Here is a 25,720-nt window from a genome sequence, read left to right as displayed (position 1 = left end):
ATCATTTTGTATGCCTCTATTAAGTCACCTCTTAACCTTCTTCTCTCTAACGAAAACAACCTCAAGTCCATCAGCCTTTCCTCATAAGATTTTCCCTCCATACCAGGCAACATCCTGGTAAATCTCCTCTGCACCCGTTCCAAAGCTTCCACGTCCTTCCTATAATGAGGCGACCAGAACTGTACGCAATACTCCAAATGCGGCCGTACTAGAGTTTTGTACAACTGCAACATGACCTCATGGCTCCGGAACTCAATCCCTCTACCAATAAAGGCCAACACACCATAGGCCTTCTTCACAACCCTATCAACCTGGATGGCAACTTTCAGGGATCTATGTACATGGACACCGAGATCCCTCTGCTCATCCGCACTACCAAGAATTTTACCATTAGCCAAATATTCCGCATTTCTGTTATTCTTTCCAAAGTGAATCACCTCACACTTCTCCACATTAAACTCCATTTGCCACCTCTCAGCCCAGCTCTGCAGCTTATCTATGTCCCTCTGTAACCTGCAACATCCTTCCGCACTGTCTACAACTCCACCGACTTTAGTGTCGTCTGCAAATTTACTCACCCATCCTTCTGCGCCCTCCTCTAGGTCATTTATAAAAAGACAAACAACAACGGCCCCAGAACAGATCCTTGTGGTACGCCACTCGTAACTGAACTCCATTCTGAACATTTCCCATCAACTACCACTCTCTGTCTTCTTTCAACTAGCCAATTTCTGATCCACATCTCTAAATCACCCTCAATCCCCAGCCTCCGTATTTTCTGCAATAGACGACCGTGGGGAACATTTCTGATGGCCATTTCTCAGTGGCAGCATCATAGCCAAAAGATTGTCGCTTTAAGCCCTTGTTCAGAGACTTGAGCATAAATTCCAGGCAACACTGGGAGCCATGGTGGCCTTGAGCGCAGCACTGCTGCCTCACAGCGCCGGGGACCCGGGTTCAATTCCAGCTTTGGGTGACTGTGTGGAGTCTGTATGCCCCCCCCCCCCCCATGTCTGCGTGGGTTTCCTCCCACAGCCCACAGGTTAGGTATATTGGCCATGATCAATTACCCCTTAGTGTCCAAAAGGGTAGGTGAGGTTACTAGGATAGGGTGGGGACGTGGGCCTAGGTAAGGAGCTGTTATGGAGGGTTGGTGCAGACTTGATGGGCCGAATGGCCTACTTCTGCACTGTAAGAATTCTATGAACATTATCGGTACAGTCGTGAGGGTTCCCTGCACTGCAAGAGGGCACTAACTTTAAGTCTATAAATGATCTGCTCCAATATTTCCATATCTGTGGCTGAGTGTTAGAATGTGGAATGCTTGGGGTGTTTAACTACATGCAAGGGTGCAATATAAATACAAGTAGTGATTGAAACATTGCAGCAATCAAGGCTCAGCAGGTGGAGGTGTTGAGCTTGGGAATTGTCACTATGGGAGGGGGGTTCGGATTGACCCATCAGAAAATGGAAAAGCCTCTCGTAGCAGCTTGGTGATGAAGCAAGGCATCTGCTTCTTGCCCCCAAATCTCTGTCCTCTGGACTCGAAATTCCAGGCAACCAGCCTGTTAACTCGGGTCATGATCTGCAGTATTTCCAGGTATCTCCCATTGCCATCCAACACCTGACACAAACTCTGCAGAAAGACTGAGCCACCGGGGCTGAGAAAGGCAGCATGATCTGTAAGCAGAGAAATACCATTCAGTCTGATCTGTAAACATTGCTGACAGGGCAGCTGAGCATACAAGTTTGTACAGTTGGCCAACGTGCCAGTTTGCAAGTTTCATCCTGCCTCCGGGCTATTTCCCAAAGGCAGGATCAGGAAAAACAACACACCTGAAAGCGGCAGCGAGTGACTGTCATGTGAGAATACCTTTAAGAAATGTGTGTTTAAGAACTGTACCTTTAAGAAATGAGTGTTAGGGCAGCACGGTAGCGCAGTGGGTTAGCCCTGCTGCCTCATGGCGCCGAGGTCCCGGGTTCGATCCCGGCTCTGGGTCACTGTCCGTGTGGTGTTTGCACAGTCTCCCCGACCCCCACAACCCAAAGACAAAGGAAGGTTCAGACTTGGAGATAGCTTTAACATATTTATTAAACTGTTAAACAGTTACCAGGGGGCGGTTTCCCGTTTCCAGGCCGGGGTGGGAGAAGGCAGCAAGCAGGCAGCCTGGCTCTGAAGTCCTCTCCATGGCTGTGAGCGGGCTGCCCTGTGGAAAGACACCTCCTGTGACTGTGGCCATTTTTAAAAAAATAAATTTTTCCCCCATAAATTTAGAGTACCCAATTCATTTTTTCCAATTAAGGGGCAATTTAGTGTGGTCAATCCACCTACCCTGCACATCTTTGGGTTGTGGGGGTGAAACCCACGCAAACACGGGGAGAATGTGCAAACTCCACACGGACAGTGGCCCAGAGCTGAGATCGAACCTGGAATCTTGGTGGCTGTGGCTGCAGTGCTAACCACTGCACCACCGTGCTGCCCTACTGTGGCCATTTTTAAATTGAAATGTTTTGAGAACTGCTGAGAGGGCAGCTCAAGCTCAGAGCCACCCACTTTTTCCCTTTCCTGCAGCAACCTCTATCCTTTTTTTCCCCAATTAAGAGGCAATTTAGTGTGGCCAATCCACCTACCCTGCACATCTCTTTTGGTTGTGGGGGTGAAACCCACGCAGATAGGGAGAATGTGCAAACTCCACACGGACTGTGACCCGGGGCCGGGATCGAACCCGGGTCCTCGGCACCGTGAGGCAGCAGTGCTCACAGCTGCTATCCTGAAATAGCCTCCTGTTGACCCACCGAGCATCCTGAATTGGACCGCGAACATGTCGTTGAGTCAATCCACCATTCAATGGGATCATGGCTAATTTGAGACAATAATCCTAAACTCCACTTTCCCACCTGATCCCTATAACCCTGATTCCCTCTCTGATTAAAACTCTGTCTCAGCACCGACCATACTTAACGACCCGGCTGTTTTGTTATGCTCTTGACGTAGCATAAGCTGCTTCCTTGATGTGCACTCTGACAAAGGAAGGTTCAGACTTGGAGATAACTTTAACACATTTATTAAACTGTTAACAATTCTCCTACTTGGATTCGACTATCCCGTTAATCCTGCTATAGCTACTCAGACTGACGAACCAGTCTGCTACAATCCACATGGTGGGTGTGGTGTTTCAAATCAACCCTGTGTACTCACCGAGTGTCTCCACTGCAAACAGGAAGATCATGTGTGCTGTGTCCTTTTATGCGGGTTGGTGTAATGCCCCCCTGTGGTAGTGTCACCTCTGTGTGTATCGTGAATGCCCATTGGTCGTGTCCTATCTTACTGACCTATTGGTTGAATGTCTGTGTGTCATGTCTCTGGTGCTCCCTCTAGTGTCTATCTGGTCTACGTGTACTTACATTAACCCCTTGTGTATTTACAGTGATGCATATCACCACATCGGCTTCTACAGCTCTCTGCGGTGAAGAATTCCACAGATACACTCCCCTCTGAGAGAAGAGATTCCTCCTCATCTCTGTCTGAAATGGGCGACCCCTCACTCTGCGATTCTGCCCTCTGGTCCTAGACTCTCCCACAAGGGGAAACATCCTCTCAGCATCGATCCTGTCAAACTCCCCGAGAATCCGATATGTCTCAATAAGGTCCCCTCTCAGTCTTCTAAACTCCAATGAGCACAGGCCCAACCTACTCAACCTCTCCTCATAGGAAAATCCCTCCACACCCGGGATCAACCCAGTGAATCTTCTCTGGACGGCCTCCAATGCCGGTATATCTTTCCTTAGATAAGAGGATCAAAGCTGTTCACAGTATTCCTGGTGCGGTCCTTGTATAGTTTTAGCAACACTTCTCTGTTTTTATACTCCATTCCCTTTGAAATAAACATTCCATTTGCCTTCATTATTGAGTCATTAAAATGTCCCCACAGTCCAGATGACTACAGACTGCTTTTCCGTGTGTGTGGGGGGGGGGGGGGGGGGGGGGGGGGCGGGAGCTGAAGGGTGGTGATTTAACCTGAGGGTCGTCACACCTCAGGCTACGGGCACGATTGAGGAGGCAGGGCCTTCATGAATGACCTCAACCAGTGCAGGAATGAACCCATGCTGCTGCCTCACTCCGCATCACAAACCAGCCGTCCAGCCGACTGAGCTAAACCGGTGGTGGAGTTATTAATATAGATGTAAGCAGCTGAGGCCCCATCACTGGTCCTTGAACCAACTACAGAAAACCAAACGAGTATGAGAGTGTGCAATTGTGAGTGTGTGCGCATAAATATGTTTGAGAGTGAGCGTGAGTGAGGGAGTGACAGATTGGAATGGGTGTAGATCGAGTACAAATTAATGCACACGTGACTGTGCCTTCTCTCCTCTCCCTCACTTTATGTCCATCATCCTCTCTTCTCCACCCTGCCCTTTCTCACTCTCCCAATCACTTTCTCTCCCCTTCTGTTCCTTCCCCTGCTCGGTCTCTGTGTTGAGTTGCCTGAATACTCTGCAATACCTACCAGAACTAGTGGAGAAATGGACAGCAGTGTCTTCGGGCACGACTTCATAATGTGAGAAGGGATTCTGTGGAGGGTGCCCACTGAGTGTTTCAGTCCCTCCATCGGTTTCCACAAATGCGCCATCATCCAGCTCTGCACCTCTGCAAGCCTGAGGAAAGCAACATCAGCAGGCAATGGGCAAGATATCTGGGTACGCTGGCAAATCAGGCACATACTTAGGGGCACAGCGTGGGGGACCAGGAATGTGCATACACAGCTACAGAATTACATTACATTTACAGAATCAGGCCATTTGGCCCAACTGTATCCACAAGCCTGCTTCTCCACCTCATCACCATACCCCTATACCCTTGTCTATTTATCTAGCTTTCTCAATTGATCAAAACTATTCATCTCAACTACTTTGTGGTAGCAGGTGACACATGCTCACCACTCACCACTGTTATTTCTCTTGTTTTTTCAGTGACGAGTTTATATTTGGCCTCTAGTTTTATTTTTCCTACAAGTGAAGCATTCTCTCTGTGTCCACGCGACCAAAGCTTTCATATCATTTTGACGATCTCCTGTCAATTGCGTTACCACCAGCTGGGCTAGTGCGCGGTCTATTCCAGCCCCGCTTGACCCGGAGTCGCAACACAATTGAAATTAACAACCAATTCTTCAAAAACAAACAAAGTCTCTGGCTGCCCAATAACGTCACCAGGTGTGTAAATTTAAACACAATTCATTTTTATTAATACCAGTAACTATAATTAAATAGGCAGCAGATATAACTGGTTAACTAATTCTAACTCCCTCCCCCTTTTTAACTCCCCCCACCCTCTCCTCTACACAAACATATGACAGACAAATATAGAGGGAAAAGAGTGGTGTAAAATAATGATGAAAGTAAAAGTATGAGTCTTTGTTGTCTTCCAAGACACCTTTCTTCGGTCTAGGCTCTCAGTTCAAGATTTCTGCTTTCAGCCTGGAATGGCTTTTATTGTAGGTTCAGAAACCTGCAGATAGGCAGTATTGTCTGTGGAGAGAGGCGTTCACAACTGCTCCTCTCACTGTCCAGGACCTGACTGCGTCCTCTAAAAACCCTCCCAATCACCGCCTGTCGCTGGGCATAATACTGCCTTTTGCCAATTCATTGGTCACCAACCAACCAATCGACCCAAATCCCTTCAATCTCTCTTGGGTGCCAAAAAGTCTGACTTCTATCTCAGTGGTGCCTTTATGGGAAGGCTTACATTCACACTGCAGTGAAGTTACTGTGAAAATCCCCTAGTTGCCACATTCCAGCCCCTGTTCGGGTACACGGAGGGAGAATTCAGAATGTCCAATTCACCCAACAGCACGTCTTTCGGGACTGTGGGAGGAAACCGAAGCACCCGGAGGAAACCCACGCAGACACGGGGAGGACGTGCAGACTCCGCACAGACAGTGACCCAAGCCGGGAATCGAACCTGGGACCTTGGCACTGTGAAGCAACAATGCTAACCACTGTGCTACCGTGCCACCCACGGTGTTTGACTATTGAATATTTGACTATTTTGGATCAGGGCAGAATAAGCACAGATGGAGATTAAGAAATAAGAAACTAAAATTTTCCTCTGTATGAACACACTACCTGAATGAAGAAGATCTTTGGTTTCCCAGCCAGCGATGGACAGCTCTGCGATGTGAACATGGAATAAATGTCTCCAAGCCTTACAGGGCAACTATCTGATCCATAAATGACTCCTTCCTCACCATGGCTGGAGATTATTGAGATGAAGCAGGAGCCATGAGTCTGACAGCTTTCTGTGAGTAGGGGAGGAGGGGATGAGGGAAACATATCACTGAACCAGGATCCAAACATTGTACATAGCCCACTCTCTGCGGCCTTCAATATCCCACCCTGTCTTATCCCACTCTTCCGCTCTTTTGTTTGGTTCAATTATGGGATGTGGGCGTCACTGGCTGGGCCGTCATTTATTCCCCATCACTAATTGTTCTTGAACTGAGTGACGAGCGAGGCCATTTCAGAGAGCATTTTAAGAGTCAACCACATTGCTGTGGATCTGGAGTCGGATATAGGCCAGATCAAGTGAGGACAGCAGATTTCCTTCCCTAAAGGACATTAGTGAACCACGTAACTTTTTGCTGACAATCAGCAAGTTTCATAGAATCCCTACAGTGCACAAGGCCATTCGGCCCATCGACCCTCTGACAGAGCAGAATACCTAGGCTCACTTCCCCACCCAAACCTCGCAACCCCACCTAATCGTTGGACACTAAGGGGCAATTTAGCATGGCCAATCCACCTAACTTGCACATCTTTGGACTCTGGGAGGAAACCCATGCAGACACGGGGAGAACGTGCAGACTCTGCACAGTGACCCAAGGCCAGAATCAAACCTAGGTCCCTGGTGCTATGAGGCAGCAGTGCTAACCATTGTGCTGCCGTCGCACCATTATAAGACTGTTAATTTCACATTTTATTGAATTCACATTTCATGGCAATATTTGAACCCGTGTCACTCCTCATACCCTTTCATTTCTTTTAATTAAAAAAAATTAAAAAAAGAGTACCCAATTCATTTTTTCCAATTAAGGGGCAATTTAGCGTGGCCAATCCACCTAGCCTGCACATTTTGGGTTGTGGGGGTGAGACACACGCAGACAACGGGAGAATGTGCAAACTCCACACCAACAGTGACTCGGGGCTGGGATCGAACCTGGGACCTCGGCGCCGTGGGGTAGCAGTGCTAACCACTACACCACCGTTTCATATCATTTAATATCACATCTAGTCCAACCCCACGCTCCAGCACATTCCCCGAATACTTTTAATATTCCGCTCAGTTTAATCTCACACCCCGTCTCGTCACTTACCTTTCCTGTACTCTTGGAGAATCTCTTCTGCTGTGTAATCAATCTTAAATGTCACCTCAAAGCCCAGATTGAACAGTACCTTGTGAAGTTTCTTGGTGTCTACTGAAGCTCCACACCTGTTTTCGAAGTTAGAGGGAGGGTAGAATTTCTGCACTGTCAAGATCAACACTCTGGGTTTGATTCTGCTGCTGTGTGAACCAGCCAGGGAATCTGTCATTTTAACCGTGAATAGAACACCGCTCTGATCAACTGCAGCTCACAGTGACTAATCTACCTGTTCAATTAGAGGCGGTTCACAAACCCGCAAGCTGGTGGCTCCACCCTGTTCAATCCAAAGGGATATGCTGTCACCCTGTGTAAGGTTTTTATGGAGTTTGAGACACAGAGAAGGAGCGGGCATTATTTCTGCTGTACGGTACAGATTACAGGGTCAAGAACTAAGAGACTGGACAGTTGAAACAGTAACATAGCAGAGTGCGAAACACAACAGATACTGGGTGTAATAAAAACAGAGCAAGCTTCACTGTCCTTAGCAGTTCATTCAACATCATTGCAGAGGGAAGTTGCACTCATGATTCCGGTACCTGACTCAGTTCTGGTTAAATGTTTTTTAATATAAATTTAGAGTACCCAATTATTTTTGTTTCCAATTAAGGGGCAATCCACCTAACCTGCACATCTTTGGGTTGTTGGGGGCAAGACCCACGCAGATACGGGGAGAATGTGCAAACTCCACACGGACAGTAACCCGGGTCCTCAGCGGCGTAAGCAGCAGTGCTAACCACTGGGCTACCATGCTGCTCTTCGGTAAAATGTTTAAGGCTGTTCCTCGTCCCACTTGAAGAGCATTTCCTGCACTTTCTGCTTTTAATTCCAAAATCTCTAGCGGTTTGCTTTAAAAAATAGGTGAGTTGAGTTTTTGGACTTGGAAGATTTGGCTACTGAACTCAGCAAAATCCCATGATTAGGATCCAGACAATGGCTCTGTGCCAGGTGTGACATACATAGTCACCTTGTTTATAGGAATTGCAACATTTCCTTATCTGAGCTCATGAAAGCCTCAGTGAGCCTCTCAAGTATTTTATAGGATATGGGCTTCGCTGGCTACACCAGCAATTATTACCCTTGAGGAAGTGGTGCTGAACCACCTTTGTGAACTGCTGCAGTCCACGTGGTGTAGGTACACCCACTGTGCTGTTAGGTATGGTGTTCCAATATTTTGACCCAGCAACAGTGATGGAACGGTGATATATTTCCAAGTCAGGATGCTGTGTCGCTTGGAGGGGAACCTCCAGGTGGTGGGGTTCCCATGTATCTGCTTGTCCTTGTCCTTCTAGATGGTAGTGGTTGCAGATATGGAAGCTGCCTTGCTGAGCTCCTGGAGATAGTATCCTAACAAAAACAATTCATCTTCTCTTAAGGCAATGATCTTGAACCCTAATATTGGATTCTAATACTGGGTAACCCTCAACCCCTAACCCAGATGATTACTTGTCAACTGGCAATGCTAACTCCTGAGGAAATGCGCTCCTACTGACCCCTAATTTTCTCTCCTGACAAATATCCCCAGCTGACCCGAGTCAGATGCCTCTCCCTTGGCAAGTGCAGATACCCTAGATTTACATTCTTTGCAGTCAGCTTGAGCAACATTCAGCACAACTCTGTACTCACTTCATCAACATAATTAATAACCTCTATTTAAATATTTGCAATTCCTGACCAATGTGAAGAGTGCTTCTGGCTCCCATACAAGGAACTGACCCCAAGGTTTATGCGGTGGTGGTGGTGGGGTGGTGGGGGGGTGGGGGGGGGGGGGGGGGGGGGTGGGGGAGGGGGGCAGGAGAGATGGTTGTTATTCTGAGGTTTTGGGTTTGTTGGATCTCTTTCTTTAAAAATGTTAAAATTATAAATGCCTTAATAAAATATTTTCTTAAACAAAAAGAAACTGACCTGAACTTTTACCTTTCTTGACTGAAGGCCTTGCCAACTGAGCTCCCAGGATAGACTTCAGAGAATCTATCACAGACGTGGCTTGTGTTCACTGCAAATGCCCGACTCACTGGAGCCCAAATATGCAAATGCGCGCTCCCTTCATCTTCTTACTTAAACCTCTAATACTGTCATGAGAGTGTCCCTTTAAGAAAGGTTTGGTCTTACCACATGACTTGCAGCACAGCTTCAGTGATGTCATTTGTGGGTGGAGCTGGGCTGTGGCTGTCAGGTGGGAGAGTTTAGATTTTTGCGTTTCAGTTTATTTGTTGCTTTGGACTGCGAAAGAAAAAAAGCAGTATTTCCCTGTCGTCTCTGTTTTTATTTTAAAGCTGTTTCAGTGAACTAAAGGAAGATTGGGTGTGGCAAACTGCCGTGGTAACTTTAATTTGATTCACCTGAGGAAGGAGGTGCGCTCCGAAAGCTAGTGATTCAAAACAAATCTGTTGGATTTTAACGTGGTGTTGTAAGACTTCTCATGGTAACTTTCAAGATAGAGTTGCTTTTCTGATGGAGTTTTGATTCTGCTGGTTGGAGGCTGGATCTCAGGGAAAGGACCAGACCCATTCAAGTGAGATTAATGTGTGCTGGGCCACGCTCGTCAAAGGGGTTTTGGTTTATTGGATTTTGTATTGAATTGGAACAGCTAAGGGGGAATTCATAGAGTTTTATATATAGATTACTGCATTTGTTGTGTTTTTTCATGTTTGATAACAAATTCTTGTTTTATATATTATAATAAACTTTGTTTTGATAAAAGTGGCTAGGAACTCTGTGAATCACGCCTGAAGTGAAGGCTCTTGTGCTCATCCTAGCCAAATTGAACATAAAAGTGAAAGGTCAGGTGAACTTCATAATACACTTTGGAGTTTCGAAGCCCTGGTCCAGAACAATAGTGATTTGACACTCATGGAGGTTCCACCTGAAAGATCTCAATAAGGCATACAAATGAAGGCTTTTCAACATTAACCGTACATACATCTGAATTTGATCATTTAAGCCTTATTGATTATACAACCGTGCCAATGAGGTGAAGTCTAACATATCAATGTTATTAATATCAGTTGACAACATCAAAAGCCTGATGGCCACCGATACCGTCAGTGTTATCACTTTTCCAATACTGAACCTTTCGGAAGTCGAACCTGACTGGAGAAGAGTGAGATCCTGACGATCCATTTCTCATTCTGTCCTCATGTCCATAGGGACCTTAACTATTCCAACTTACGTCTGACCCACTTCCAATTTTCTACCCTCTGCAAACTTGGTCATCCAAATCTTGTTCTTGTGTCCTATTCCTCCACTATCCCATTATTGCTGACCTACACTGGATCCCAAATAACGTTTCCCTTGATTTTAACGTTTTCACCCTTATTTTCAAGTCCCTCCATGGACTGGGGCTTCTTACCTCTGCAATGCCCTCCAAAGATACATTTATACTCCTTTAATTCAGACTGTTTGCATATTCCTCATTTTCATTGCTCCATTATTAGCGATCAAAGCCTCAAACCCTGGAACTCCCTCCCTAAACCTCTCGGCTCTTTCCTATTTAAAGATGACCCTTCAAACAGATCTTGTTGACCCAGCTTTTGCCCACCTGCTTCAATATCTCCTTCGATAGCTTGGTTTTAAATTTTCCCTTATAACACCCCTGTGAAGCAGCTTTGGCCATTTTATTATTTATTTATAAATTCAGAGTTCCCAATTCTTTTTTCCCCCCAATTAAGGGGCAATTTAGCGTGGCCAATCCACCTCCCCTGCACATCTTTTGGGTTGTGGGGGTGAGACCCATGCAGACACGGGGAGAATGTGCAAACTCCACACGGACAGTGACCCAGGGCTGGGATTGAACCTGGGACCTCAGCGCCGTTGGTCCATTTTATTACCTTAAACGTGCAATATTAATCTGCATTGTTAATCAGTGTCTTTCTAATCATTATTGCTCAGTTGCTAGTTTATAGTTCAATCTGATAATGAGATTACCTTCTCACGCATTGAGGTTAATCATTAAGATAACTGAGAGCCTGGTCGAATGAAGCATCTGTACGAATGAAAAGATTAGCGTTTATATAGCTTGTCACAACCTCAGGATGTCCACTTACCACATCTTTGGGTTGTGGGAGTGATACCCACACGGACAGTGACCCAGAGCCAGGATCAAACCCGAGTCCTCGGTGCAGTGAGGCAGCAGTGCTAACCACTGTGCTACCCATTCAACAGGCAGTAAAAGTGGCAAATGGTATGTAGTAGTAGGGTAGGGGATATGTTTTACTGCAATTATACAGGGACTTGGCGAGACCATACCTGGAATAGTGTGCAGTTTTTGCCTCCTTATCGGAGGAAGAATGTTCTTGCTATGGAGGGAGTGAAACAAAGGTTTACCAGGCTGATTCCTGGCATTGATGTATGAGAAGCGATTGAGGCTTGTCGATTTATATTTGCTGGAGTTTAGAATGAGGGGGAATCTCACAGAAACCTATAAAATTCTAACAGTACTGGACAGGGTAGATGCTGTAAGGATGTTCCTGATGGCAGGGGAGTCTAGATCCAGAGGGTCACAGTCTGAGGATACAGAGTAAACTATTTAGGACTGAGGTTAGGAGGAATTTCTTCACCTAGAGAGCAGTGAGCTTGTGGAATTCACTACCACAGAAAGCAGTTGATGCCAAAATGTTGTACGTCTTCGAGAAGGAGTTAGGTATAGCTATTGGGGATAAAGGGATCAAAGGATACAGGGGGAAAGCAGGAACAGGTTACTGAGTCATGATGAATGATGGTGCAGAATCGAAGGGCTGAATGGCCTCCTGCTCCTATCAGGAAACCTCCCTGTTCTGTGAATGTGTGAAGGAATCTTTTGTATCTACCTCAGTGGGTAGAATGAACCTTGAATCTTCCAAAAGATTGTGGAGTCCCTCACAGCAGTGTGTCAGCCCAGATTCGCAGGCCTCTGGAGTGCAATTCGAACTGACAATCTTCTGACTCAGAGGCGAAAGAAAACACAGCTAACTGCAAGTAAATGTGCTGAGTGTAATGAGGCTGACTAGTCCTACATTTCTGCAGTGCAAGGAGACACAATCTATACAAGAACACATATTTGGTTTGGAGGAAGGGATTTCTCCATGTCTGCCAGTGCTCTGGTTGGGTTTGACCTCAGTCTGAGTTTTGGGAGGGCGAATAAACAGGCAGAGGTGAGGGTCTAGTTTACAGCAACAAAGACACCTCATTTTGTTTTTTAAAGGAAGTAATTCAGTGGACAGAGCAAGCATGATGTGATACATGCAATACCTCTACAAGTAATGATCGATCTGTCATCGAGGTAGTTGCAGACAGATTTTCTGGAGTATTTATTTCTCCCCTTTTTAGTTTGTTTTTCTTTTTTGCCTCTCAGCAGGTGACAAGGTTGGGGGTGCGGGGGGCTGCAGGGCAAGTCCAGTAATGATGCACAGTGGGTTTTGTTTATGCATCAATGTCATATGGGCGGCACAATAGTTAGCAGTTGCTTCACAGCTCCAGGGTCCCAGGTTCGATTCCCACTTGGGTCACTGTCGGTGTGGAGTTTGCACTTTCTCCCCGTGTCTGTGTGGGTTTCCTCCGGGCGCTCCAGTTTCCTCGTACAAGTCCCGAAAGACGTGCTGTTAGGTAATTTGGACATTCTGAATTCTCTGTGTCCCTGAACAGGTGCCAGAATGTGGTGACTATGGGCTTTTCACAGTAACTTCATTGCGGTGTTAATGTAAGCCAACTTGTGACACTGGTAAAGATTATTATATTTCTATAGCATCTTTCATAATGTTCGAATGTGTCTAGGCCAATAAAACAGAGTTCTTATTGTAATTATAGGAACCTGATAATATTGAATCTGAAACTGAAGCTAACCGACCAGTTTAATTCACCTGGTAAGGTGTGAAGCGAGGATACGTTTGTGAGCTGGGAAACTGCAATGTATCCGGGTTTAAAGTTTAATCTACCACCTGCCTGAAATTGCCAAATAACACCCAAGTTTGCAAACCACGGATACGTTCACAGTTAATCCCAGTGTCAACTGTTGCATAACCTAAACTGACTGCTCTTAAACTTCTGCTGATTGACCCACCTTGTGCACTCACTACCTCAATATGTTATCTTTGATCTCTCAAATTCATGGTTAATCGCTGATGGGGATGATGCAACGTTTAACTATTTGAATGCACAGTTTGCACGTCCCTGAGGAATGTGGAGTGAGGCATTACGAAGGGTAAATGCGATCTCCTTGTGCACAAAGATATGCCTGATACAGTTCAAGGAGGTAAACCGGATACACATGATGTGGGCAAGAATGAGTGGGTTCTTACAGGGGTGGCAGACGAGTGTGGGCGAGGATCAGCGAATCATGTTCATATGTTCCGGGCTACGAGAAGTTGGAGATTGTGGGCGGGAGTGTTAGCGGCACTAACTAGGATAGAGGGGAGGAGGTGGGGTCGGACTCTTTGGTGGCGATATATGGAATATCGGAAAAGCCGGAGCTGATGGAGGGGAGGAGGGCCGATGTTGTGGCCTTCGGCTCTCTGACTGACCGGCAAAGAATCCTGTTGGAGTGACGGCCAGCAACCGTGGGAGACTAAGATGACTTTCTTGAAAAAGATTAAGTACTAATTAGGGGTTCAGCATATGGCTTTGAGGTGAGGTAGGGAATGTTCGTGGCCATGTTTAAGGAGTTGTTCGTCACGGGGGTGAAAAAGGGCAGTTTGTACAAACTGTAGAGTTGTGTGTTGGAGAATTTGTTCCCCGAATTGCTTATGTTTTGTAATCTTTTATATACATTTAGAATAAAATACATCCAGTTTGCAATGTCCCACATATCTGCCTTCATTGAAATCCACCTTGAATTCATTGATGGATGGGGGGGGAAGAGAAAGCAAGGTGGCGCTGTGGTTAGCACTTCAGCCTCACGGCACTGAGTTCGATCCCAGCCTTAGGCCACTATCTGTGTGGAGTTTGCACATCCTCCCCGTGTCTGCGTGGGTCTCACACCCCCTACATCCCAAAGATCATAGAACTTACAGTGTAGAAGGTCATTCAGCCCATCAAGTCTGCACCGGCCCTTGGAAAGATAACCCTAGCCAAACCTCCACTTTATCCCCGTAACCCAGTAGCCTTACCTAACCTTTTGGACACGAAGAGACAATTTACCATGGCCAATCTACCTAACCTGCACGTCTTTTGACTGTGGGAGGAAACTAGAGCAGCCGGAGGAAACCCACGCAGACACTGGAATGGCAACTGCTCGGCCCAGGGTATCAGAATTGGAGATGATGTCCTTCAAACAAAGAATTGGAATATATTTTCATACAATCTTCATTAGCTAGACAGCCAATGCTATACTTTTGAAATGCAGAAAATGTAGCTCATTTATTCATAACCAACTCCCAAATACAAGAGTTTAATGGTGCTGTTAAAGAAGTTTGGTAAGTTTTTGCTGATTGTACACAATGCAGCCTCGCTGGTTGATGCCGTGATTCTCTTAGAACATAGAACATAGAACAGTACAGCACAGAACAGGCCCTTCGGCCCTCGATGTTGTGCCGAACAATGATCACCCCACTTAAACCCACGTAACCCGTATACCCGTAACCCAACAATCCCCCCCATTAACCTTACACTACGGGCAATTTAGCATGGCCAATCCACCTAACCCGCACATCTTTGGACTGTGGGAGGAAACCGGAGCACCCGGAGGAAACCCACGCACACACGGGGAGGACGTGCAGACTCCACACAGACAGTGACCCAGCCGGGAATCGAACCTGGGACCCTGGAGCTGTGAAGCATTGATGCTAACCACCATGCTACCGTGAGGCCACTTGTTTTAGCTGGTGGGAAGGAAACCGATTGCCTTTATCATAGAATCCCCACATTGCAGGAGGCTATTCGGCCCATTGAGGCCACACCTTAAGAGCACCCTACCTAGGTTCACTCCCCCACCGTATTTCTCTAACCCCATAAGCCCACTTAACCGTTGGGACTCTAAGGGATAATTTAACGTGGTCAATCCACCTAACCTCCACACAGCACGGTAGCATGGTGGTTAGCATAAATGCCTCACAGCTCCAGGGCCCCAGGTTCGATTCCCGACTGGGTCACTGTCTGGGCGGAGTCTGCACGTCCTTCCCGTGTCTGCGTGGGTTTCCTCCGGGTGCTCCGTTTTCCTCTCACAGTCCAAAGATGTGCGGGGTAGGTGGATTGGCCATGCTAAATTGCCCGTAGTGTCCTAAAAGTAAGGGGGGGGGGGGGGTTGTTGGGTTACGGGTATAGGGTGGATACGTGGGTTTGAGTAGGGTCATCATTGCTCGGCACAACATCGAGGGCCGAAGGGCCTGTTCTGTGCTGTACTGTTCTATGTTCTATCTTTGGACTGTGGGAGGAAACCAGAGCATCCGGGGAGAATTTCCAAACATGATACAGACTGTCTGATATTCAGGAGTCTGTGTGTAGAAGTTTATTTTAACTGCTCAGCGAACAATGTGACAACGGTCTTGGGCCGAGCAGTTGCCATACCAGTGTCTGGCTCAGGCAAAGATAATAGTAGTTAAATAAATTACTGCCTCACATTTACACTCACCCCTCACAAACCCATCCGTAACCCCAGCCCTCAAACCAGGGACAGCATAAGGTATTGCGACTCCAGCCGAGTCTGCAGGGAGCTGACAATTTGATCCCTCACTTGTCAATCATTCCATCGCCACTTCAGAACATTCAGGTACTGGCGAGGAGAGCTGGATGGTAGCATAGTGGTTAGCACAATTGCTTCACAGCTCCAGGGTCCCAGGTTCGATTCCCGGCTTGGGTCACTGTCTGTGTGGAGTCTGCACGTTCTCCCCGTGTGTGCGTGGGTTTCCTCCGGGTGCTCCGGTTTCCTCCCACAGTCCAAAGATGTGCAAGTTAGGTGGATTGGCCATGATAAATTGCCCTTAGTGTCCAAAATTGCCCTTCGTGTTGGGTGGGGTTACTGGGTTATGGGGATAGGGTGGAGATGTGAGCTTGGGTAGGGTGCTCTTTCAAAAGATGGGCCAAATGGCCTCTTTCTGCACTGTAAATTCTATGATCTAAATTCTATGATGACAGCAACACAGGAGCAGGGGTAGGCTGCTAATGATGCGTGCAGATTCCTGTTTTGTGAACGCAATGGATGGAGTATGTCGCCCCCTTTCCTTCGGCTGAGGTGTAAGACTGTGATGGTTCCCCCACTGGCAGCAGAATCCAGTATTAATATTGCTGTGTGTTCAATCGGACGTGGCACCTCACACACAACCCAGTAAACACTATCTGCTTCTCAGCTCAACTCAACAATAAACCCTGGAAGAAATGAACACAACACACACCAGATGTTTTAAAAACAGTGAAGAATCTTTATATTGTAAATACGGTGACATCCTGACAGAGGACGGGGCAACAAGGATCTAAGGAAAGGCAGTTGTGAGAGGAGAGAGATCTGGCCCCACAAGCCTCAGTCTAGGGATAGAAATGGAAACGGGGTTGAAATAGTTTGCTCAGTGAATGCTCTGACCAGCCAGCTCCAACAATCAGTGGACTGCACTCAGCAAGGTTCCGGAGAAGGCTGTTTTCTCTTCTGAGTCTGCCACATGTTTCACGGGGAAAGGAAGCCTTCACAGGCTCGAGTGGCCTGGAGAAAGGCCCAGACCACGCCTTCACACCCTGGCTTTAATTGGGGAGATATGAGGAAGAGAGAACAGTCCCCGCTGAGGACACCACTAAAATATGGATGTTGACACACAAATATACATTGATCTCTGTCCCCCTGTTGTACACCCGGAATACGATGCACAGGACCAATGTAAAAATCAAAACACACGGCACAACTCAGCAAACTTGCAGTTTGGAGTCACTTGGTATTTCTATTCGGCCTTAATAAGATTAGGAAAGCAAGGGTTCAAGCAGGTCACAATATACGAATCTGATGCTAGCTCACTGTATTCTATCGAGGAGTCCACGCTCTATCTCTGGGGACAAGGCCCCTTTCTCATTTTGCCTTCTTCTCGGTCACTGCGTTGTTCTGAGAGAGAGAAAAGAAAAGTCTTTAGAATTGATGAAGTCACCCTAGGCCAACTACCCGCCAACAAGCTACTCCACCCCATTTCCTTGACAAGTCCTCTACCCACCTGTATAAAGAGACAAGCCAATTCACCCAAGACAGCCATCTTGGCAGACACCCCGGCCCACTGAAAGATCATCGCCTATCCCACCCGGAAGGATCAGTGATTCTCAAATAAGGCCTACTGACTGATGACAAACTGGGGTTCAACATATAATTGGAGCCAGTCATGTGATGAACATAAGGATTTCAGGTATATATTGTAAATGTATCTGGTACAACAATGGGTAAAAGACTGGGGTAGTGTCTGACATACAGACTGCATGCCTGTACTGCAGTGAGGTTTTACAAAATCCTGGGTGATATAAATAAATGATCTGGAGGAAGGTATAGGTAGTTTGATTAGCAAGTTTGCAGATGATACTAAGATTGGTGGAGTTGCAGATAGTGAGGACTGTCAGAGAATAAAGCAAAATATAGATAGATTGGAGAGTTGAGCAGAGAAATGGCAGATGGAGTTCAATCCAGGCAAATGCGAGGTGATGCATTTTGGAAGATCAAATTCAAGAGCGGACTATATGGTCAATGGAAGGGTCTTGGGGAAAATTGATGTACAGAAAGATCTGGGAGTTCAGGTTCATTGTACCCTGAAGGTGGCAACACAGGTCGATAGAGTGGTCAAGAAGGCATACAGCATGCTTGCCTTCATCGGACGGGGTATTGAGTACAAGAGTCGGCAGGTCATGTTACATTTGTATAGGACTTTGGTTAGGCCACATTTGGAATACTGCGTGCAGATCTGGTCACCACATTACCAGAAGGATGTGGATGCTTTAGAGAGGGTGCAGAGGAGGTTCACTAGGATGTTGCCTGGTATGGAGGGTGCTAGCTATGAAGAAAGTTTGAGTAGATTAGGATTGTTTTCGTTGGAAAGACAGAGGTTGAGGGGGGACCTGATTGAGGTCTACAAAATTATGAGGGGTATGGATAGGGTGGATAGCAATAAGCTTTTTCCAAGAGTGGGGGTGTCAATTATAAGGGGTCACGATTTAAAGGTGAGAGGGGGAAAGTTTAAGGGAGATGTACGTGGAAATTTTTTTTTTTACACAGAGGGTGGTGGGTGCCTGGAACGCTTTGCCAGCGGAGGTGGTAGAGGCAGGCACGATAGCATCATTTAAGATGCATCTAGACAGATATATGAATGGGCGGGAACAGAGGGAAGTAGATCCTTGGAAAATAGGCGATAGGTTTAGATAACGGATCTGGATCAGCGCAGGCTGGGAGGGCCGAAGGGCCTGTTCCTGTGCTGTAATTTTCTTTGTTCTTTGTTTGAAAGACAGGCAGACGCTGTGTCTACAGACGGGCTAATTAAAGCATTGTACAAGAGCCTGATTCATTCCAGCCATGTATAGTGTTTATCCAAATTCAGCCAATGGAATTTTGCGGTTCGATGGTCAGTTAGTGGGATAGAGATGATGTAGTTCATGGGTGGAGCCCAGGGTTGCAGCAGCCGGCTGTCGAGTTTCAGTTCAAATTTTGCGAGAACAGAACAGGAGCTTTTTGCCAAATGCTGGCAAGTTCAACAGTAGTTTGACAGAGGCAAGAAACTACAGGCTGTTTCCTGAAGGATCTCTCTCTTCAAAGCAATTTCTCCACGACATCTCTATACAGCAAGTATTCCTGTGTTTGCTGAATGCATTTAAAAGTGCATTTTGACCTGAAATTGGTTTTGCCTGATTGCAGATTAAAGGATAGTAGTTAAGAGTTAGTGTCACATTTTGTTAAACATTGTTTAACTAGTAATTGTAAGGTCTTTCTTGTGTGATGTTAAAGTTAGTTTAATACTGTGTTACTAATAGTTTGTTTTAATATATTATATCCCTGCTTGTGGGTGGAGTCACTCCTGGAGTGAAATATCCTTTCCTCAATCTTACAAATGAAATAAAACATTGGGGTCTGGTCCAGCATCCTAATAATACAAAGACAAAGGGCAGGGTGTGTTTGTTGTCACGGGCTATTGGGGGAGGGGTTGGCTTGTGTAAATAATATGGGACTCTTTACCTTTTTAATGATGCGCTGAATCTCCTCCATCATGGAGTTGAGATTCCTGGTGTTGTCTTGGAGCCGCAGTTCATAGAATAGCTTCAATTTCTCTGCTGCCTTCACCCGCTCCTCCAGTTCAGACACCTGTTTCTGCATCTCCTGCATCTCCGAACTCAGAGACTTGTTTACACTGTCATTTGAAGACAGTTTTCCCAGAGTTTCAGCTGCACAGGAAACATTTTTCAACCATCAGTCATAACACCAAAGCCCAACTCCCGGTCCCCAGGAACTGGCCACATTGAAAACCCCACCCCCAATCTCCCTTTCACTCAATCAGAGAACCTTGCTGCACAAGAGGAGACAGTTTGACACATCGGCCACCTTGAAGCAATTACACAATCAGCCCCACTTTGAACTCACTTACCCCTTCGCTGATTAAATTTCAATTTGGCAAATATTTTTCTCATTCTCTTTGAGCTACTATTGAATCTGCTTCTACCGTCCCTTTAGTCAGCTCATTCCAAATCATAGTTCCTGCATTTAATAAGTTCTCATCTTTCTTCTGGTTCCTTTTCCAATTAAAACTGTATCCTCTGGTTACTGATCCTTCTCCCAGTGGAAACAGATTCTCCTTATTTACTCAATCAAAACAGGATTTTGAATATCTCAATTAAATCTCCCACTTATATTTCTGTTCTCAGGAGAAAATCAGCTTCTTCAGTCGCTCTACTATTTCCCTGGAACAAATCGAGTAAATCTCCTTAGCACGTCTCGACACTTTTCAGCATACCTACCACCCGGCATCATTTTCATGCTCACCCAGCTGGGACTCCATTGATTCCAGTTTATTTTCCATGTCTGCACGGTTCCTCTCATCTCGCTCCAGTTTCTGGATCAGATTCCCAACATTGACCATGTTGCCATTGTGCTCAATCAGGCTAGTGTCTCCAGACCGGGTCCTCGGTTTACTGGGAGCAACGCTGGGGCAGGATGGCAAGAGGTGATGGTTCCCTGAGGGAGATGCACAACAATCAAAGGTCAAATTCCTCTCCTCTCTCAACAAATAGCCATGGGAGGCAACAGAACCCACCACTGAGTCACACTGACATCACCATGAGGCATCAGAGATCAAGTGACTGGACAGGGGAGGTGAGGAGCAGGGGAGGGGGGTAAAGGGAGAAGTGAGGGGGGGGGTAAAGGGAGAAGTGAGGAGGAGCAAATGAAGAATTAGTGGTAATGAGGGGAGAGTCGGCATGGAGCTGCGGGTTTTACTGTGTGCACTCAGGCAGGCTAGAATACAAGAAATTATGTTTAAGCCTTGAATAGGCTGAAGGACTGAATTTTCAGAGCGCAGTGTGCAATCAGCAATTACACAGGGACCTCAGTGGCTGATCTGGGCTCATCATAATGAGGGACAATAATTGCCCTGGGCCAGTGTGGAATAGCAGGGGGTCAACGCACATTTAAAATCCTAATGGGTCCCCTGGAGTATAATACCGGCAGGAGGAGGATGGACCAAATAATACACAACTTACCGAGCAGCATCTCCTCTGTCACAAGGCTCTTGTCCTCCAATTTCTCCAGATCGCCTTCCCAGCCATCGGTGAGGGTTCGATAAAGACACATGTTCTGGGAGCACACCTTCACCACCAGCTGCTTAACCTGCAACATCAGCATGCAATTTAAATTAGGGTCCATTGACTGCAAGTCCCTTTGCTGAGCTCCCACTAATTGGTGTCAGGGGTGTATGTTCATTGCCCTCAACAGTTTATCCCTTTCAATCCACTTAATGAGTCATGTCCCTCACCCTGTGGACAGTCAAACTGGCCAGTATCCAACAAACCAGTCAGGAATTGGAGCTCGTCCCAAATCCTGTGACGTTTACTCAGCAACACCCTGTCTCTGTTATGTTAGCTTTCCTGGGTGAATCACAGTGATTGAAATGTGACAAAGCACTGAAATGAACGTGCGGTCAATGTGCCGAACAGGCCAAAGGGCCTGTTCCTGTGCTGTTCTTTGTTCTATCACAGATACACACACAGGACACCCAAGGTGCCAGCTCCCTTGCAAAATATCTCGCAAGGAAGAGGGGCTCTGAAGGTTGCTCCAGTCAAGCTGCAAGAGCAGAGTTAACCGAGGCCCAAGAGTCGTCAGGAAACAGCTCTTGCTGTTCAACAGTGACCGGAATAACTTGCCTGATTGTCTGCTCAGTTCGCTGATCTTAACCTGGACACCTTTTGGGGAGCTATGTGATGGAAAGTAGGAAATCAGCCAGGGTTCCAGTTGTCAACCACAAGATCCCTGACTGAAAAAGGATGCAGTGGAGCTGTAAACTCAGCTTGTGCCCGGGTTAACTCTCAAAGTCAAAAGAGAGGTGTTAGTACCCATTGAACTGTCACTCGGGTGGATGGAGGAACTATACTGAGTTTTTAAAAAAATAAATTTAGCGTACCCAATTATTTTTTCAATTAAGGGGCAATTTAGCGTAGCCAATCCACCTACCCTGCACATCTTTGGGTTGTGGGGGCGAAACCCACGCAGACACGGGGAGAATGTGCAAACTCCTCACGGACAGTGACCCAGGGCCGGGATTCGAACCCGGGTCCTCAGCGCCGTAGGCAGCAATGCTAACCACTGTGCCACCGTGCCGCCCGAACTATACTGAGTTAAGCAGGAACAGCAAGCAGGAACAAGCAAGCTATGAAAAAGTATGCAAGTACCAGGGAAGCTTGTGTGCACTGTATACATGAGCAGGATTGCAGCGTACCTGAGCTCTGGACAGATGCAGTCCCACGGTACAGATGATCTGCTCCAGGTCTTTCTCCAGAATGTAACTACACAGATTGCGGTCAAAGTAGATGAAGGCGAGTAGAAGATCCTTGCGCAATGACACCATTTGACTGACATCCTTCTCCTGTGGCAGAGAGAGATGAAAGCAGAGTTATGTTATTGTCCTTCCAGTGCTAACCACTGTGAATGTTCCCAAGTTAACCAGACTGAAGCTTCATACTGCAAACTCTCCACGTTCCATTCAACCCCAGGCTCAGTTTCAAAGCTTCCACTGGGTGCAGTGCAAGGGCCTTGGTACCCAGTCCACTACCAGCTCCACAGAGCCCAACCAGCCCCCTCCCACACCACCATAGCTGCACCCAGTCCACTACCAGCTCCACAGAGCCCACTCAGCCCCCTCCCACACCACCATAGCTGCACCCAATTCTCTACCAGCTTCAGCATGCAGCCTCTCTCTCTGACTGACAGTCATGCATTAACCCCCCCTCCCCCCAATCACATTCTGTGATCCTGCAGCTTCCCCGGTCTGCCCCTCACTGCTTGCCCTGTGATACACCTAATCCCAAAGCCTCGGAATTCAGTGATGTCTAGAAAGCTTCTGCTGTCCCAGCAGTCTCTCATTGCACCAATATTTCCTTACCATCTCTTTGACAGATTCACTCTCTGCGCTATTCCCTTTCACAATTGGCTTTTTTTCATCAGTGTTCGAGATACCTGCAGAAAGCACAAACAAGCATCATGACATTGGAGATAAGCACAAAGGGAGGGAGCAGCAGACAGAGTTGTTACGGTCTCAGAGCTGGTATTAGATATGGGGTAAAAACTCCCTCTACATTGTCCCATCAAACACTCCCTCATATATATACAATTCAATGTTCAGTTGCATTTAAAGCAGACCAAGCAGGTCAGCAGCACGGTTCGATTCCCGTACCAGCCTCCCCGGACAGGCGCCGGAATGTGGCGACTAGGGGCTTTTCACAGTAACTTCATTGAAGCCTACTCGTGACAATAAGCGATTTTCGTTTCATTTTCATTCATTCATATGATAGTTCCTGCACAGGAACGATTAAAGTGGTGATTGTTGAGATTTGCAGCTGGCATATTTGTAATGTGTACCTCGGCAAACCGAAGCTCAAGTGAGTAAAAACTTGGTTATGGTTTTATTCTTCTCGACCTGGCATTTGGGATTGAGAACCAGGGAGATACTATGCAGGTTACATGTGCCTAAATTCCGGTGCACTGAACAATCTACACCTTTGACTCATTGACTGGATTCTTCCTGATGCCAGTTTGGTTCACTGGGCAGGTTATCGGTGATTCTTTGACATCAGAACGTCACAGAATGGCCCAAGTGTTTTAATTCTGATTGCCATTGGTATAGGATGAAACTGGAGCCAACATTTACTCATTTTCCATTTATTCTGAATGAAAGATAACAAGTAAATACCTCCTAACTCAACTACAATGCTGTGTCGCAAAGTGTCTTTTCAAACGTGCTGAAGTAACAACCTAATAAATGCCACAAATTCTATAAAATTAATATGAAGATCTGGAGAACTGCAGATCTGTGAGAACCGCACACAGATCCAACAGCCTCCACACTATGTAGTGAGATGGTTGGGACTATGTTGAATTGCTTTCAAACTAACTGTTCCTCACCAAAATCCTCCTCGTTGTCCTCCAGGAGCAGAACATCATCAATCTGCAGAAGTGTATCGTCATCGCACTCTTTGCCATCCTTTTCTTTAGCCACTCCCTCTTCGGGCTACAATGATCATTGGAAAGATATGGTTAACTATAAATAAATGATATTTTCAATGAGGGTTTGCTGGGATATTTGGGGAGGATGAGGGATTTGAGATTATAATCCATTACAATAACAGCCCCTGGTGTCAAAGAGTTGGTTCACAGCACCAGCTCTGCAATACAAAAATGAAGATGCAGCTATGAATCTCCGAGTAGCTACAGCTGGAGACTGTGCACTCGACTCTGAGTTCACATTGAGGTAATGGAGGGGGATCAGGACACAGGGATAGGCGAAAAACAAATACTCCAAACTTTAGGAATACTGAGCAGGTCAAACCCTCAGTCTCTCTTCTTCATCTGCCAAAGGCTACTAGAAAAATAGATTCTTCTGGCTGAACAATCAGAAAACCATCAGCAGCACCATTCCTCAGAGATTGCTCTTTCACCCAGTGAGCATCATTGGGGAAATGAAGAATATTTAGCACCTCTTCCACCAAGATGGCATGTCATCAAACATCTCTATCTCTGGCCCAGAGCACCCCCGCCACCCAGTAACTACCCCCCCTGCAAAATCCCAGCCCAGAGCTTCACACGTTCACCCCAAGCCCAACTCTCAGATCACATTCCCTCTTTCCCTTTCCTCGCAAGATGCCGCTGGGACGTAGTGGCACAGTTGCATTGTCACTGGACAAGTAAACCAAAGACCCAGACCAATGCTCTGGGGACCAAGGTCAATCCCACCATGGCAGGTGGTAGAATTTGTAATAAAAATCTGGAATTAAAAGTCCATGAAACCGTTGTCGATTGCTGTAAAAACCCACCTGGTTCACCAATGTCCTTTAGGGAAGGAAATCTGCCGTCCTTACCCAGTCTGGCCTACATGTGACTCCAGACCAGGGGTGGGCAAACTACGGCCCGCGGGCCGCATGCGGCTCGCCAAAGGTATTTATGCGGCCCACCAAGTCATTAATTTAAAAAAAAAAAAAATTATTTTAAAAAATTATATTTTTAAAGGTTAATTGGGGGGGGGGGGGGCTGTTGGGTTACTCATTGGTATAGGGTGGATACGTTGACTTGAGTAGGGTGATCATTGCTCGTCACAACATCGAGGGCCGAAGGGCCTGTTCTGCGCTGTACTGTTCTATGTTCTATATGAGGCGCCCAGAATCATAACCGGCTAAAGTAATTATTTTACTTAATATACTATGCGGCCCTTTAAAATTATGAATTTCTGAATGTGGGCCTTGCACGGAAAAGTTTGCCCACCCCTGCTCCAGACCCACAGCAATGCAGTTGACTCTGAAATTCCCTCAGAGCAGCACGGTGGCTTAGTGGTTATCACAGCATCAGGGAGCTGGGTTCAATTCCCAGCTTGGGTGACTGTGCGGAGTCTGCACGCTCTCCCCGTGTCTGCGTGGGTTTCCTCCGGGTGCTCCGGTTTCCTCCCGCAGCCCGAAGATGCGCAGGTGGATTTGCTATGCTAAATAGGTGGGATTATTGGGATAGGTTGGGGGTTTGGATTGGGCCTCGGTGGAGTGGTCCTTCAGAGGGTTGATGCAGATTCGATGGGCCTCATTCTACACTGGAGATTCTATGATTCTAACTAGCTACTCAGTTCAAGGGCAATTAGGGATGGGCAACAGATGCTGGCCCTGCCTGCAACCCCACAACACATGAAAATATAAAGAAAACA

At 46.6% G+C, this 25,720-nt stretch overlaps 2 protein-coding genes across 3 annotated transcripts in view; both read right to left on the bottom strand.

The window, feature by feature from the left end:
* Positions 1 to 1,086: 1,086 nt before the first annotated feature.
* On the bottom strand, positions 1,087 to 8,571 carry LOC119957529 (caspase-3-like). Its single transcript, XM_038785668.1, has 4 exons — positions 7,371 to 8,571; positions 6,124 to 6,296; positions 4,509 to 4,656; positions 1,087 to 1,680 (listed from the first exon to the last, which is right to left on the bottom strand). The coding sequence occupies exons 1-4, from the start codon at positions 7,585 to 7,587 to the stop codon at positions 1,433 to 1,435; spliced, it is 786 nt and encodes a 261-aa protein (XP_038641596.1). The 5' UTR covers positions 7,588 to 8,571; the 3' UTR covers positions 1,087 to 1,432.
* Positions 8,572 to 16,721: 8,150 nt separating this feature from the next.
* The window catches only part of LOC119957309 (cell division cycle and apoptosis regulator protein 1-like), a 49,711-nt gene continuing 40,712 nt past the window's right edge, over positions 16,722 to 25,720 (bottom strand). For both annotated transcript variants that reach the window (XM_038785170.1, XM_038785171.1), the window contains 7 exons: positions 23,941 to 24,046; positions 22,922 to 22,995; positions 22,259 to 22,405; positions 21,027 to 21,153; positions 20,311 to 20,502; positions 19,510 to 19,715; positions 16,722 to 17,409 (listed from right to left, as the gene is read on the bottom strand). In XM_038785170.1, the coding sequence (XP_038641098.1) occupies positions 17,377 to 17,409; positions 19,510 to 19,715; positions 20,311 to 20,502; positions 21,027 to 21,153; positions 22,259 to 22,405; positions 22,922 to 22,995; positions 23,941 to 24,046 (885 nt within the window). In that variant the 3' untranslated portion in view covers positions 16,722 to 17,376. The remainder of the gene's footprint in view (positions 17,410 to 19,509; positions 19,716 to 20,310; positions 20,503 to 21,026; positions 21,154 to 22,258; positions 22,406 to 22,921; positions 22,996 to 23,940; positions 24,047 to 25,720) is intronic.

Source organism: Scyliorhinus canicula, chromosome 26 (assembly GCF_902713615.1).
Source record: "Scyliorhinus canicula chromosome 26, sScyCan1.1, whole genome shotgun sequence".
Taxonomy (NCBI): Eukaryota; Metazoa; Chordata; class Chondrichthyes; order Carcharhiniformes; family Scyliorhinidae; genus Scyliorhinus; species Scyliorhinus canicula.
Note: the sequence above shows the minus strand (reverse complement) of the source record. Positions and strands in the feature narration are given on the sequence as shown.